General features: G+C 41.6%; 1 protein-coding gene across 4 annotated transcripts in view; it reads left to right on the top strand.

Moving 5' to 3' along the window:
• strbp (spermatid perinuclear RNA binding protein) overlaps nucleotides 1–14,723 on the top strand; it is a 79,742-nt gene that overhangs the window by 46,611 nt on the left and 18,408 nt on the right. For all 4 annotated transcript variants that reach the window (XM_051413493.1, XM_051413490.1, XM_051413491.1 and 1 more), the window contains 7 exons: nucleotides 5,256–5,518; nucleotides 6,159–6,327; nucleotides 8,628–8,892; nucleotides 11,605–11,717; nucleotides 12,563–12,658; nucleotides 13,024–13,135; nucleotides 13,895–13,992. In XM_051413493.1, the coding sequence (XP_051269453.1) occupies nucleotides 5,295–5,518; nucleotides 6,159–6,327; nucleotides 8,628–8,892; nucleotides 11,605–11,717; nucleotides 12,563–12,658; nucleotides 13,024–13,135; nucleotides 13,895–13,992 (1,077 nt within the window). In that variant the 5' untranslated portion in view covers nucleotides 5,256–5,294. The remainder of the gene's footprint in view (nucleotides 1–5,255; nucleotides 5,519–6,158; nucleotides 6,328–8,627; nucleotides 8,893–11,604; nucleotides 11,718–12,562; nucleotides 12,659–13,023; nucleotides 13,136–13,894; nucleotides 13,993–14,723) is intronic.

The following is a 14,723-nucleotide window of genomic DNA, read 5'->3' as shown; positions in this document are numbered from 1 at the left end:
AGATTTTTCTAAAACAAAAAAGAAAGAAAAGAAAGACAGAAAAACATCTCTAACAAAGACACGAGCACAGATTGTAAGTCCAATCACAGCTGATATTGTTCCAGTGAGTCTTCTCCTTGGCATTGGGTTGTGTAATTTATAGCAGATGGCCAAAGAGAGACAGGATGAGACAGGAAGAGCCTAAAAGAGACAGACAGTGATGGCGAGGAGAGTCATTGGATTCTGTTGCTTCTAAAGTGAAGTAGCCGCTACTGACAGTGTGCGTGTCTAACCACAACACCTTGAGCTGAAATCGTTTTACTGCAGGGCATTAAGGACAGAATGGGCAGTGATGGATGGAAGTGATGGAAGTAATGGGTGTTTGTGTGTGTAAGACACTGTGTAATTGATTGTATGGGTTTTATGCACATATGCCACTCATGATGTTCATGTTTAGTGTGCGTATTAACCCATTTGTTGTATTTTTCCCATGATATGTATGAGGGTTTTCTTGTGTTGGTGTGTGTGCACATTTGTTGAGTACACACTGAGTTGTAAATGCTGTGTAATGTGGTTATGTAACATGGGGCTGCCAGCCGGTTGGCCTCACTGGAGCATGAAATGGAGTGTAATTGGTAAGTGTGTGGTCTAAAAGCACTATGCAAGAATGGCATATGAAGGTATACACACGCACAGTGCATGGTGTGTGCTGGTGGCTTGCAGACAGCTGGGATTTAACAGTTGCATGTGTGCATATCTGTTTCTGATTCCTCGGTACGGGGGAAGTATTGCTGGCAACAGTTTTTTCCTCCTCCCTCATACCATTTTTACCGATTCTATATAACTCATATTTGGCTCTTCAGAGTTATCAGTTGTTTTGGATGTCTGAGCTTTAGTGAAAGAATTTGCTTTGGAGCTAGATGTTAAATTTATTATAAAACTCTAAAAATACACTTTCTGACCTGGCTTGTACACAAGTCTGTGTCTACACAACGAGTGAGGTAATTATCCAATTGTGTGGGACATTTTATCCTGGGAGATGTTAAAGGATAAATCTGGTGCTGTGTTATTTTCATACATTTGGCCATCGTTCAATAATAATATTATACTCTCCAAGTTAATTGCTGATATTTGGGAACATGAGCAGTGAGATGATCAGACAGGTTTAAAATAAACCACCAGAAGAGTATTTCTGACACTTTGTGTGTTCTCACTTTCAGTGTACAGAGTGTGTTTTTGTTATTTAGATAATATGACTGCCTTTGCTGTTCGCATTTCTCATCCTGGCACACTTTGTTGTAGAGTTGATGCCATTTTTTCTTTTCTACCACCATTAAACTATAGTATCACTTTCAATGAATTATTTTAAGGGGGCGTATATTGACATAGCGACATTACCTTTGGCCCTACAAGACACCTGAACATAATTTTCATTGGTGAGGATCAGATTTAGTTCAATGTGCTGAAATTGGACACAGTGTAATTTTGTGTTAGTGACCCTGGGGGTTGTTATAGCCATCTAGGTAGAGACCCTTTGTGACTTGATCATCATTTTTGATTTATTTTGCTCTCAGTCACACGCATGGCACATGTACACTCAGACAGGAGAACATACTGTGCAATTGACCTCTAGGTTATGTGCCGGTCAGGGTGGATTCAAGGACAACCAAGGTGTTGCCTCTAACAGATTGAATGTGCGTGTGTGTATAATCAGGTTGTGAAGAGCGACAGTAGCTGTTTCAACAGAGAGCACTTGCATCATTAAATGGGTAATACTGATACCCACTGCTGAAATGTCACTTTTGTTCTTGGCAATGCTCGTTGTTTTTCTAAAAAAAAAAGTGATAGTGGTAATGCTACAAATCGAACATAATTTTGATCAAAAAGTATTTTGTTCCAGTCAGATTGAAGAACATTCTAATAAAAAAACACAGGGTTAAGCATTTAGTTTTTACAGTTACCATGACATTTTCACTCACCCTTTCTCTCAAAGTAGAGTGCCACTGCAAAATCCTGCATCAGTTCCTATCTTGGCTACAGTGTCTTACTTATCGTGTCACTTGTCTAAATGTCTGTAACATTATCTGGGCACAAGCTGGCCTAGGAGGTCGATTCCTGTCAGTGAGTCCTCCTTAACTGCTCTGATTTACATGGTGATCAGAGCGGCTGGGCAACAACTCCCCCATGGTCGGATAGTGCCCCCCCCCCATACACACACACACACACACACAGATACATAGACACTAGTCTCTTCGCAGTGTGGTTTATGGCTGCAGAAGCTCCTATTAGCAACGGCTCATAAAATCTGCGACTGTTGGTCTGTTAAACACTGCTCTGAGAGAGCACACAAGTATAAAGATGCACACCATGTTGTACATGTGCGTGTAGGTACACACACACACAAACATAGACCTTTTTCTGCAATACTTTTAGCTTAAGCTAGAATTTAAACTTTTCATTTGGAGACAGTGAAAATTAATCATAACACAGTAGAGACATAGTGTAGTGACTTATCCCAAATGTTCAGTAACTGGTATTTTCACTATCTATTAATCAGACTATACATTTTTTCATCATTTATTTTTTTGCTTCTTGTTAGAGCAATGATATAATACAGAGGAAAATTTCAGTTGTTTTTCAATCGAAATTGTTGTTGATTCATTTTATGTCGATCAGCTAATAGTTTCTGCACTAGTATAACTGAAACTTTACTGGCATTTGTTTTCCTTAATGTTGTCCAAGTTTAATGTTTTTGACAGATGCCTCATAATGAAGATCTAATGAAGGCAGCATTTCAAGTTAGATCGATTGCCTGAAAATGTCAAGCGAAGCCATGCATGTGATATATAAAGAACCCGGATTGCATAGATTTCTACGACTACTCACTTGCATATTTTTTCAAGGTATCTTAATACACTCCATCTCACTCCGGTGTGCCTTGCCAAACAGTGTTGAAGAATCACAGTCTCAGTGGGAACGGAGCGTGTAACCCTGCCAAATGTTTGTGCCATATTCTACATACTGAGCAACACAGGCTGTGAGGCTGCAGTTATTGTGCAGTGCTTGTCCTCCATTCTGTTAATGGCTTTATCTCACTCACTCTGCTGAAAGAGAATGTCACCAGTTCAATTAGGACTGGGAAGAAGTGTGTGTGCAAATGTTTTTTGCATGTTTGTGTGTGTGCAAATGTGCAGTTGGTCCTAGATTTCAAGTAGGTTGATAGTAGCACTCAAGCTACACTACCCATACTACTCTGAAAAGGTCATCTCTCATCTCTCTCTCTGTGTGTGTGTGTGTGTGTGTGTGTGTGTGTGTGTGTGTGTGTGTGTGTGTGTGTGTGTGTGTGTGTGTGTGTGTGTGTGTGTGTGTGTGTGTGCGTGCGTGCGTGCGTGCGTGCGTGCGTGGTGCGTTGTGCGTGGTGCGTGTGTGTGTCAGTTAGCATGCCTGGTGTGTGGTTCTCTTTGAGTAGATGTGTGTAGTGAATAAAAGGAAATGTGGGTCTTGTAGATAAGCAGCTTCTTGAGAGCAGTCTCCTCGTGTTGAACTGGGTTATGTTCCTCAGGCTCCACTGCATGCTGTGATAACCCCTCATGATTAAAAGTGAACCTTATCCTTCAGATTCACGTTACCAAGTGATGGTGTAAGCAATACCTTGTTATCTTGTAATTGTTTTCTTAAATATAAAATATCTTTATATTTCCCAAAAATGAAAAGAGAGAGAGAGAGACAGGCAGACAGACAGACGGAGAGAGACATAGAGAGAGAGAGAGAGAGAGAGAGAGAGAGAGAGAGAGAAGAGAGACAGAGAGAGAGAGAAAGAGAGAGAAACTAAAGACATCAAAGCCACGGTGACTTCTGGGTAATATTACTTTAATGTATGTGATAGCTTATAATAATAAGTAATGCAGATAGAAAAGAGAATTAAAGTTGAATTAAATCGAAGTGGTGTTCCTGCTAACCATATAAACGCTGAGGAATTCATGTGAAATAATGTGTTCTGACATTTGTAATATATTAATTATCTGTTGTACAGGTATTGCTGTTATTAATTCTCAGTTGCCCGGAAGAATTTACATTATGTGTATTGCTGCAAATGTTGTGCATCGATAATAAATTATAATGCACTCTTGCAGGTTATCCCTATCCGTTTTACATTTTAATTGTATTCGTTAATACTTAATGGTCAGATGTTCGAATAATCTCAAACATAGGGAAGTATTTTCCATTTCACATTGAGCCACGTAAACAACCACATGCTGAAATGCTTTGACACATGAAAAGATGTAAACATCTGAAACACAATTCATAAGTTGTTTTCATATGAATGCACAGCACAGGGACACATCTGGGTAGTATTAATGGGAGAGTGCGAATCACAAAAGCCTGAGTTACACCTGCTCCCCTCATTCATCTCTTTACATTTCCATTTATCTTTGAATTCAACCTTCCCTCCTACAACCCTTTTTTTTCACTTTTAAAATATTCTATATTGTTCCCACAGCCTTCTTCCACTGTCCTCTATTCCCTCTTGCCTTCTGTAGCATGCCCCTTCTATTTTCTGTCGTTTACTCTCCCCTGCGCTACCCCTGTCTGATGCCTCCCACCTGATCTCCTCTTTCCATGTTTTTTTCTCCTTACACCTCCCAGAGAGTAAGAAGGAGCGAATGAAAAAGACTGAAGAGCTGACATTAATTCCCAGGGCCAGGCTATCTGATTGAATTAGGACAGGTGGAGAGGATGTGAGGATGGTGGTCAGATGAATTTCTGATACCTGTGTGTGTATATGTGCATTTGTGCATGCATGCGTGTCAGTGTCAGTGCCATTAAATGGGAGCTGTCACTGTGTTAAGTACTGCCTTCTTTCCCATAAGAGGTATACATGTCCAGTCTGCATGAAAGCACACTCAACACCCACAAAAAGCCATTTGTATCCACGCTTGGCAGGACAGTAAGTGGCAGGGTGCATCTTTATGTGGTGCAAGCATTTGTGCGAATGTGTGTGTGCGTTTTTTTTAATTTCCGGTGTGTGATGAAGAGGAGTTAGTCCCCAGTAGGGAGAACAAAGCTCGATTTGATGGATTAAAGCTCTATGTGTTGTCAAAAACCTCTCTCTAATGGCTGCCGTTGCTGTAGACAAAGACAGTGGTGTGTGTGTGTGTGTGTGTGTGTGTGTGTGTGTGTGTGTGTGTGAACAGATATGCATGCGTCCCCATGTTTTAGTGTTTCAAATGAGTTTTAATGAGAATGTACTAAATTTGATTTCATTCTCCTTCCAGAGGTCCTTCCGTTCCTTCAGTAACGATGACCGCCACGTCATGGCGAAACACTCCACCATCTACCCCTCCTCTCAGGAGCTGGAAGCCGTACAGACGCTGGTGTCCACGGTTGAGTGCGCCCTCAAACATGTCTCTGATTGGCTGGATCAGAGCATCGGTGACGTCAACAGCCAGGTCAACACCCAACCAGCAGACAGCACAGAGGATGATGATCCTGATGATGAGCCCAGCGATGAAACTGAGGATTCCAGTGACAGCTACAGGTGGGGTTGCAGTGACTCACAGTAGATTGAATTATTATTTTTTGCTTTCGATTATTTTCTTTTTTATTATCATAAATTGACTGTTAGTTGGTATATAAAGTGTGAGAATCTTGACATGACTTAAGAAGCAACATGTTCCTGCTAGTCACACGAGACAAGAAACTAGATCGACATTTTGGGAAATTTGCTTATTCTCTTTCTTCCAGTGAGGAAATGAACTTAAAAGCACTTGACAATCTCTGGGCAGTGCTTCCGTGGTCGGCAATCTTCATGAATCTTTTTATTAAGGGTTCACTACTTCTCATTAAGGGCTTGAATTGCCTTGTCGAATCTTATTTTACAATCTTAACTGGCACCTTGTATTTTAATCTGTTAATCGTACAGCTACTAACCAAAGATTAGATAAAATATTGATACATATTGACATTGACAAAATCAAGTGGAACTTTTGCCTGCAGAGTGATTTATTAGACACGAAATTGGAATTAGGATTTTAGTTTTATATTTTATTAAATTAAATTGTATTTTAGTGAAAAAGAGCTAACGTTGAGATGTTTCAGCTATAAACTGAGATGTGTTTGTCTTTACACTTAAAAACCAAATAAGATGTTACCTATGGTTTATTTTTCTTTAAAAACAGAGAGTCCAATAGTGGTGGCGTGCTGTGTGGAGTGATGAGGATCGGCCTGGTGGCCAAAGGCCTCCTGATCAAAGGCGACATGGACCTGGAACTCGTGCTGATGTGTAGAGACAAACCCACACAGACACTGCTGGACACTGTTTGTCACAATTTACCCACACAGATCGAGGTTAGAGACACCCCAGCACTCACACACTTACACAGATGCATGCTTACGGCCACGTAATGCTGCTTCTTAGTCTTTTGTTTTCTCTCACAGACTCGCTCATAAACATGCTGTTGGCATTCACACACACATTTGAGCAATGAATCTTAGCTTTGCATCAAACCTTCATGGATTTAGTTTACCAAGTTGAATCCAAGAAAGTTCTATTTTCATTGCACAGTCCTCTCCAATGTCAGAAATTAAGTTATTTGGACGAGCTTCCACGTTTTATGAGTGTCTCTGCTTGAATTTGCCAACCCTCGCTGTATAAGTTCCTGTGTAAGTATAAGGAGAAGCGTCCTGAGTGTTGGCATACGTAGGCAAGCGACAGCATTATCGTCAAGTGAGAAGCTAAGAGGTGTTTTAGTATGTATGAGTCATGTGTGATTAATGCTCTCGTCACTACCTCAGTGTCATGTGTCCTCATTAAGAAGTCATGTCAGAGAAATTAAGCTCCTGGTGTTCATACACACACAAACATGCAAAACAAAAGAGCGCACACAGAGTGCAGGCACAAATATGCATATTTTTCATCTTTTTCGACACACATTGTGGCATCCAGGCGAATTTATGCATTCAGTAACAATCTGTTAGAAGGGAAAGTATTAAGCTACAACTCCGAACGTGGTAAAAACTGACCAGCTAGTGCAGAAATTACTCAATGAATAAATTCTGCCCCTGTTCTTCTTCTCTGCTTGTTCTCTTTAGCAGTTAAGTAGTGTGAGAGAGAGAACGACAGGAAGGAAAAGTGTGTGTGTGTGTGTGTGTGTGTGTGTGTGTGTGTGTGTGTGTGTGTGTGTGTGTGTGTGTGTGTGTGTGTGTGTGTGTGTGTTTTCTGTGTGTGTGGGCAGGGAGGTAATCTCGTGTCTCGGCCCAGTGACCAGAGATTCAGATTTTCTCATCAGAGCCAAATGGGATGTAGATGGGCCCTCTGCGACTCACCGCTCACTTAAGCAGGGTCGGAAACACACACACAAACACACACATACACACTTGTTTTTGTCACTTAGGAGGACATTGCATTGACTTGCATTCATTTCCTGGAAGCTTACTCTATCTCTAACCATAACTGCCACATACTGTACCTAAACCCAATCCTTACTCTAATCTAAAACTAATTAATTATTGCCCAACAGCGCAACTAATGAAAGTACACACTTGGACACAACCACATAGTCAACTTGCAAGTAGAGCAGCATATGCTAGATACAACAGAAACAACTACACATATACATTACACGTGTTGCCTGTTTCCGCCTGTGGGGTTAATGTGTGTGTTCAAAAGATGTGTTTTCATAGCAAAAGAACGTGGCTGTTACCCCATTCATTTTTCTGTGTAGGCACGTGTGCTCAACTGCATGTGTATATCAACTGACAAATGTGGTCGCTGTGTGTGCTGACATGAATTCATTATCATCAGTACTTCTTGGTCCTGACCACAGAGGTCAGCAGTAATTGATTCCTTCAGAATGTAGGCTGAATGAAGCCTTGTGTACATGAAGATAGACAATTTCACAAATGGATATGTGACAGTGTGAAGCAATAGAGGTAGACAAATAAACACAAGATCGTTACAATGAACAGATTGTACCAGCTTTCATACTTTACATCATTACATCATTTTTCATGATTTTTTTCTCAATCATCCCTTTTTTCCTCAAAAGCACCTTACAGCTTTGCATGTTTACGTGACGATATAGTTTTTTATCATTGTTTAAAATATTAAGGTCATTAGGTAGCCTCTGTGTAATGAGAGATGTTTTCTGTGCTTCTGTCTGATCCAAGCTTTTATTGTTAGGAGAGACAGGATTTTCAGTCACTTTTCTTCATTTACGTTTTTTTTTGTATTTGCAGCTTTATTTTAGTTTTAGTATCTATTCTTACAAGTAATTCAGTGCCCTATATGGATACTATAGGGATTTTGTAGTGTTCATACAGATGTGACTTTTTAAAAGAGTGTTTTTGCCCCTTATGGTGTGCGGGCAAGCAAGTTAGAGACACTCCTCACATTTCAAAATGCAGCTTTAGTTCAGGATATCAGTAACATCTAAAATATCCCTATTTGGAAATATAAGGAGATAAAGAATCTGCAAGGCTAATCAGTTTTCTCATGCACGTTATTCTTTTAACATTTCTCCTGTCATACCTGATGAAGCTCTTGCAGCTGCCTCAGCTATATTTTGCTTCTTCTTTTTCATCGCTACTGAATCGAGTTGTGACCTTGGCCTCTGACCACCCAGTTATGTCTGTTTGACACATGACAGAAGCTGACAGAAGAGAAATATGAGGTCACAAGCTCCTTGCCCGAGGCAGCCATCTTGGTACAAACTACAACAGAGCCCAAACTCACACTGAAGATTACCCTCACCTCACCGGCAATGAGGGAGGACGAGGAAGAAGAGGAGGAGGAAGAGGGCGAGTTGGAGAATGGGGAGGAAGGACAGGAGGTGGAGGAGGAGGAGGAGGAGGAGGAGGACGAGGAGGAAGTGAAGGAGGAAGAGGAGGAACAGGAGAAGAAGAATGGGCGAGGTAGGAACATGGCGATAGGAAATCACACAAGTTGTAATTTTTCCCAGTGTTTCTCAGTCCACACTCAAACACACACACATTCAATTAAATTGTATCTTGTATTTTTATATGTTATAGAACCCAGTTGTTTTTATTTCCCCTTAAACAAGAGCTTTGTCTACATTAACTGATACTGACGGACAGATTGGACAGACAAGACAGGTACAGGACACATACCAGAGCTGAGACACAGGATCGAGTGTTGAACTGAACTGGTGCTCAGTCTAACAATCTTCCCTCCCCACCCCCTACCCCGCTTTCATGGGTAGCAGGAACTGGTTATAATTGGTTGTGGGAGGTGGGAACGGGAGAGCAAGGCCAGCAGGCCAGCGAAATCAATAACCAAGCAGTAGCGAGCTGCCCATCCATCCTGTGGCTCCCGTCCAAATAGGCACTCAGGTCTCAGTAAGAGATGAGAGATAGCCGTACATCATGCATTGCGCCAGGCTAGCCGTACATCATGCCACGCGCCAGGGAGAGATGGAGGAGATCACTCGTATTTTCTCTCAAAAGAGCACACAGGCATGCGACCACATGGAGGAGAAGCCATGCACACACATATTTAGTAGCTGATGGATAAAGATACCTGTCAGGCTGGATGTCTAATTGCTCACATTTCAACAGGCAGGCGCCCATGCAGGTTGAGGGATGTGGGCCAGTCTGTCTAATAGGGTCGCATATTAAAAGGCAGGGTCTAATCCTTTTACACATTAACCCATGCATCGATCCAGAAATGCCGGTGGTGTTGTTCAGTGTCAGCATCTCTTCTAGCAAACTATGGTTGCTCCTGCCTGGTCAGAACTTTATTAGTAATGTATTAGATTAATTCACTGAAAAACTCACAAACTCATTCACAACAATATAGTTAATAGAGTAAAGTCTATCCACTTTTGTGTGGAGTTTGTGTGCAGAATTTTTCTGTAAACTTCTATTGAATAAAAGTTGTCCTTTTGTCTATGAACACTTACTACATGCGTGGGTGCGCTTTCAGATTAGATACAGCTCGCTGCTCTGTGTGGCCACAAAGGGAGGGAGGGTGCCTCAACAGTAAATTAGAGGAGACACGATAGCAAAGGGAATTTTTTAAATCAGACGACACAGAAGGAGATAATGATAAAAGAAGAGCACTGAGTGAGTGAGGGAGCGGCCAGCAGAGTGTTTGAGAGAACAGTGGGAGGACAAGCGAGAGGAGAAAGACTATAATGATCTACTAGCAGCAGAGCGGTCCCACATTCAGTTGAAATCACTCTGACAGACCCCGAGATACACCATTATACATTTCACAGGAAGACAAATACACACCACTGCATGCATCACTCAGAGGAAGAGCTACGTTACAGTAATGGCCAGATGAGTTCAGGGATAATGTGAGATAGGTAGTCCTTGTGCTGCTACAACACATTAGATACATTTGACATTTCAACTTAATACCTCTTGAGGGAAGGGTTTTCTTTTTACGGGAGAGTGATGAGGAAAATATTTACTCAGTTGTGTTTTCATAGAGACCCAAAGGGCTCTTTAGTGTGTTTTATGTCACTTCCAGTAGGTCCCGCACACAATAAACCCCCTTTGGAAATCCCATGTAACTGCACTCATTCATACACAGCTGCGTTTGATTCAGCGCGCCTTGCATATCATAGGCATCATGCTGATTCTCAAGTAGCAGAATTGGTGAGAGTGTAGTAACTCAACCAGCCTGGAGTGCCGGGCGGCATGAATCAAACGCTCACACATAAAAACGCAGGAATGCTCCTCTTTTACCAACCACGATTCTCTGACTAAACCCTGCCTTGATCCCTCCCGTGTTGTGTTTGTCTGAGACTGGGTCAAACTATCTTAGATTTTTTATTTTTTTATTTTCAGTTCTACTTTAGGAGCGCTTGATTCTGTGTTTGCCCAGACAGGGTGTTGAACTGCTTTCTCTGCACCATTTCTCTACGAGTCTGTGAAATCAAGTGCGCCTTAAGTAATGCAGAACAAAAATATACAGCTATTTTGACTCCTGCCTGGCGCAGACTGGATCAAAATAAATGAAATCCTCTTCAAATACATGAAGGAGAGATTGATTTACCTTGCTGGGCGCAGTGAAATGTGTGTGTCCCAACAAAGCACACACATTAAATCAAACACTCCTTAGGTATTTGTTTGGTGTATGTCTGTTGGGGGGCTTTCCCTACCACAAAGTTGTCTCTTCCCTTGTGACCCCGGTTGCTCTTCCTTTCACTGATTTTTCAGTGACTGGATGGATGTAAACTACTAAATCACTGTTGAATAGTGTGCGTAATTTTCAACACGTATATGTATACAAGGGATCCTGTATTACTATGTGCTAAGAACGTCAACATGTGATGCTATAAACACATGTTAGACTGATCACAGTGTTGAAAATGACACACCATTTAAAGAGTGAGGACGTTCTTACGAGCATTCGTCACAGATCGGTGAACCGTAGAGAGTCCGCGCTTTCTACAAGGAGAGAAACAACTTTATGGCATGAAAAGCACCTTGTATGTACCAAAATATCCATGCATGTGTGTGTGTATGTGTGCACTGACACACAATTTTCATGTGTGTCTGCATACATTCACACACGCAAAATACACACACACACTCAGACTATGATGTGTGTGTGTTTTACGTTCTCTATATTGGGTTGTTATTGTTTTGTGGCAGTGTTGGGTGCTGCTGCGCAGAGAGTGGAGGCTGAGGAGGAGGAGGGGGAGGTGCTGGATAGACACAGATGTCTGTTGGCCCTGGCAGCGCTGCGACACGCCAAGTGGTTCCAGGTCGGCACCCACTCACTTCCTGTCTTCCTGCCCGATGCTTATTGTAGCCTGACGATTCAGCCAGAGGGAATACACTCCCTGTCAGATAATACTGTGGTGCTTATTATCCCCACAGTTTGAACTAATCAAGAATAGAAAAGTGTGGACAAATTAGACATTTTTTATAACATAAAGTTTTATTTATATATTAGAACTGTTACAATTAAACATATATTTTCATGCTTTCTCATCTCCAGTTCAGTTTGAATTTTACAACATCAAGAACTTGAATGGACAAATTTTACACATTACAAAATACTTTCAGATTCTCCCCAAAAGTGTATTTTTGCTTTATACAAAGCATGCAACCAAATTATATATAAACTGGTGAAAGAGTGAAAGGTGTATCGTAAGGCTACAAAAGCAATGGTTGATACTTGTTTTTCTTTTTGGCTATTATGTGAACCTGCCTGCTCTGTATAGTATGTCAATGCTTCCCTTTTGATTCCCCTCCCATACCCTTCCCCATCTATCTCCCAACTCACTTACCTTACTGACAAAAAAAACATTGTACAAGTTCAGAATGTCATTTTCTAAAGACAGAGACAAAAGTAAAACATGTTCAGTAAACAAAATTCAAAATGTTTAGTGTCTTAAACATATTCTTTCTCTGTGAGGAGCAGATACAATCACTTCATTATGTGGCTTTGTGGTGTAAAGCAGGCTGTTATCTGTATGTGTTTGCACAAATACCACTCCTCCTGCGTTCAATTTGTTCCCCTCCTCTCTTTTTCTGTTTAATCTTCCTTCTTGCATCCCCTCTGTCCTTCCCTCCTCTCCCCTCTCCATCCCTCTATCTCTCACAGGCTAGAGTGAATGGGCTCAAGTCCTGCGTTATCGTTCTCAGGATACTTAGAGACATGTGCAATAGACACCCCATCTGGGAACCTCTCAAGGGATGGGTAAGTCTTTTGCTGTAACCTGCGTTTGTGTGTAAATCCTATGAAATAAAAAGAAAGTATTGAACTTGAACTTTTAAATTTTCTGCTGAAATTTGAAGAATTGTGCTCAAATTTCTGTCACATACCACATTTTTGGGAATATTTGCTAGTGTCAGACCACACTCAACAAGTTTCATTTCACGTACTGTAGGTATTATAATTATTAAATTATTGCAGCACTATTTTCTTCAGATGTTTATCTGTGTTTGTGTGTGTGTGTGTGTGTGTGTGTGTGTGTGTGTGTGTGTGTGTGTGTGTGTGTGTGTGTGTGTGTGTGTGTGTGTGTGTGTGTGTGTGTGTGTGTGTGTGTGTGTGTGTTCTTGCAGCCCTTAGAACTTATCTGCGAGAAGGCAATTGCCACCTGCAACAGACCTCTCGGGGCTGGAGAAGCCCTGCGTCGAGTCATGGAGTGTCTGGCCTCAGGCATACTGCTACCGGGTATGGAGCCATGATGGATGCATGAATATAAATACTGGAAAGATTTGAGAATCAACAGTGAAGGATGTGTGTTTTCATGCAAAGTCTTGGCATTTCCAGTGGGTAGATGAACACTGAGCAGATACATCCAGGCACATTCTGAGCTGTTTCTCTAAGAGAGGTCGAGACATTATCAATGACCCGGCAGAGCACAGCTGTCTGAGGAAAGCCATCATTAAGAGAGCATCTTAATTAGGAGCAGCTGAAGGGTTTCTTCACAAAATGTTACACATCCTTGGAAGAATTTCAGTTATTTGAAAGTATGTGAAAGTTGAGTTTTATTTTACTTAATTAAAAAAAATGGTTTGGATGCAAAAGCAAGACTGTCAACAGCAGATAACAGACTAACAGTAGGGAATATATTACATGAATGTTTCACAAAATACAAATAAAACTTGTTTGCATTTAATTTACAGGAGGAACAGTGTGCCACACTGGCAGGAGAATGTTCATGTACATTACAGTATTCAAATTTAAATGTGGGGTGATTTTCACCTTTAAAGGAACTAAATTACTGGTTTTAATATCTCACAGCCAGTTTGGCCAGTTCAATTCTCCTATAACTGCTGTTGTTTTATTTTAATAGTCAAGTTTTCCATTGTTGCTTATGTCCTGACAGTGAAGCCTAATTAAATGTTGCTGAGCGGCAGTGTCGGTATGTAAAGTGACAACAACTGGCTTTGTGTGTGTGTATGTGTCATCTTCTGTCACTTCCCCCAGGTGGTCCAGGTTTACACGACCCATGTGAGAAAGAGCCAACAAACACACTAGCCAACATGACCGACCAGCAGGCTGAGGCCATTACCTACAGTGCGCAGGTACACACACACACACACAGATTCACACACACACACACACATCAGCTTAAAAACTCTGTTGTTATCACCCAGCTGTACTCGCCCTGAGCTGTCAGTGTGTGGGAATCAGTAAGCAACACGCCTATTACCAGACAGAAAGACCCCATCACCACCCCAACCACACACTCTGCATGCACACACACACACACAACACACACACACACACACACACACACACACACATTTGTGCGAGCATGCATATGCGTCTCCAGGAAGAGCTGTGTGGTGCCGCATTTTAATGATTGGTGTGGGAAACTATTGCCATTGCAAGCCATAAATCCATCTCTGACACCCTGAGGACAGTATTTGCGTGCATGCACTGTGGGCATGTGTGCTGCCATGTCCTTCTTCACACACACACTCGACTGAGCAGGGCAACCTCTGAGCCGCATGGCTTAGTGAACCCCGCCGTCCATTTCCTTTGAAGGCAGCCTGAACGAGGCTGGAATGTCAATGGGGATAATTGTATTGGAGCAGATACAAGAGCAGATAGGAGAGAGGGAGCTGTTCTGTCAATGAGCTACGCAGAGCCTCATGAATATCTGAGACACTCTACCTCCCTAATGGATTCATATTAGCAGAGCCACTGTGTGCCATTCTGGTTATCTCTCTGATTGTTTGTGAAGAATGAGGATGTGTAAAGTGGGTCGAGAAATGATGAATGAACACACAAACAAACTGGTCAGTAGTGT

This window comes from Dicentrarchus labrax, unplaced genomic scaffold (genome assembly GCF_905237075.1).
Source record: "Dicentrarchus labrax unplaced genomic scaffold, dlabrax2021, whole genome shotgun sequence".
NCBI lineage: Eukaryota > Metazoa > Chordata > Actinopteri > Moronidae > Dicentrarchus > Dicentrarchus labrax.
The sequence above is the reverse complement of the archived record's forward strand: the minus strand, read 5'-3'. Positions and strand labels throughout refer to the sequence as shown.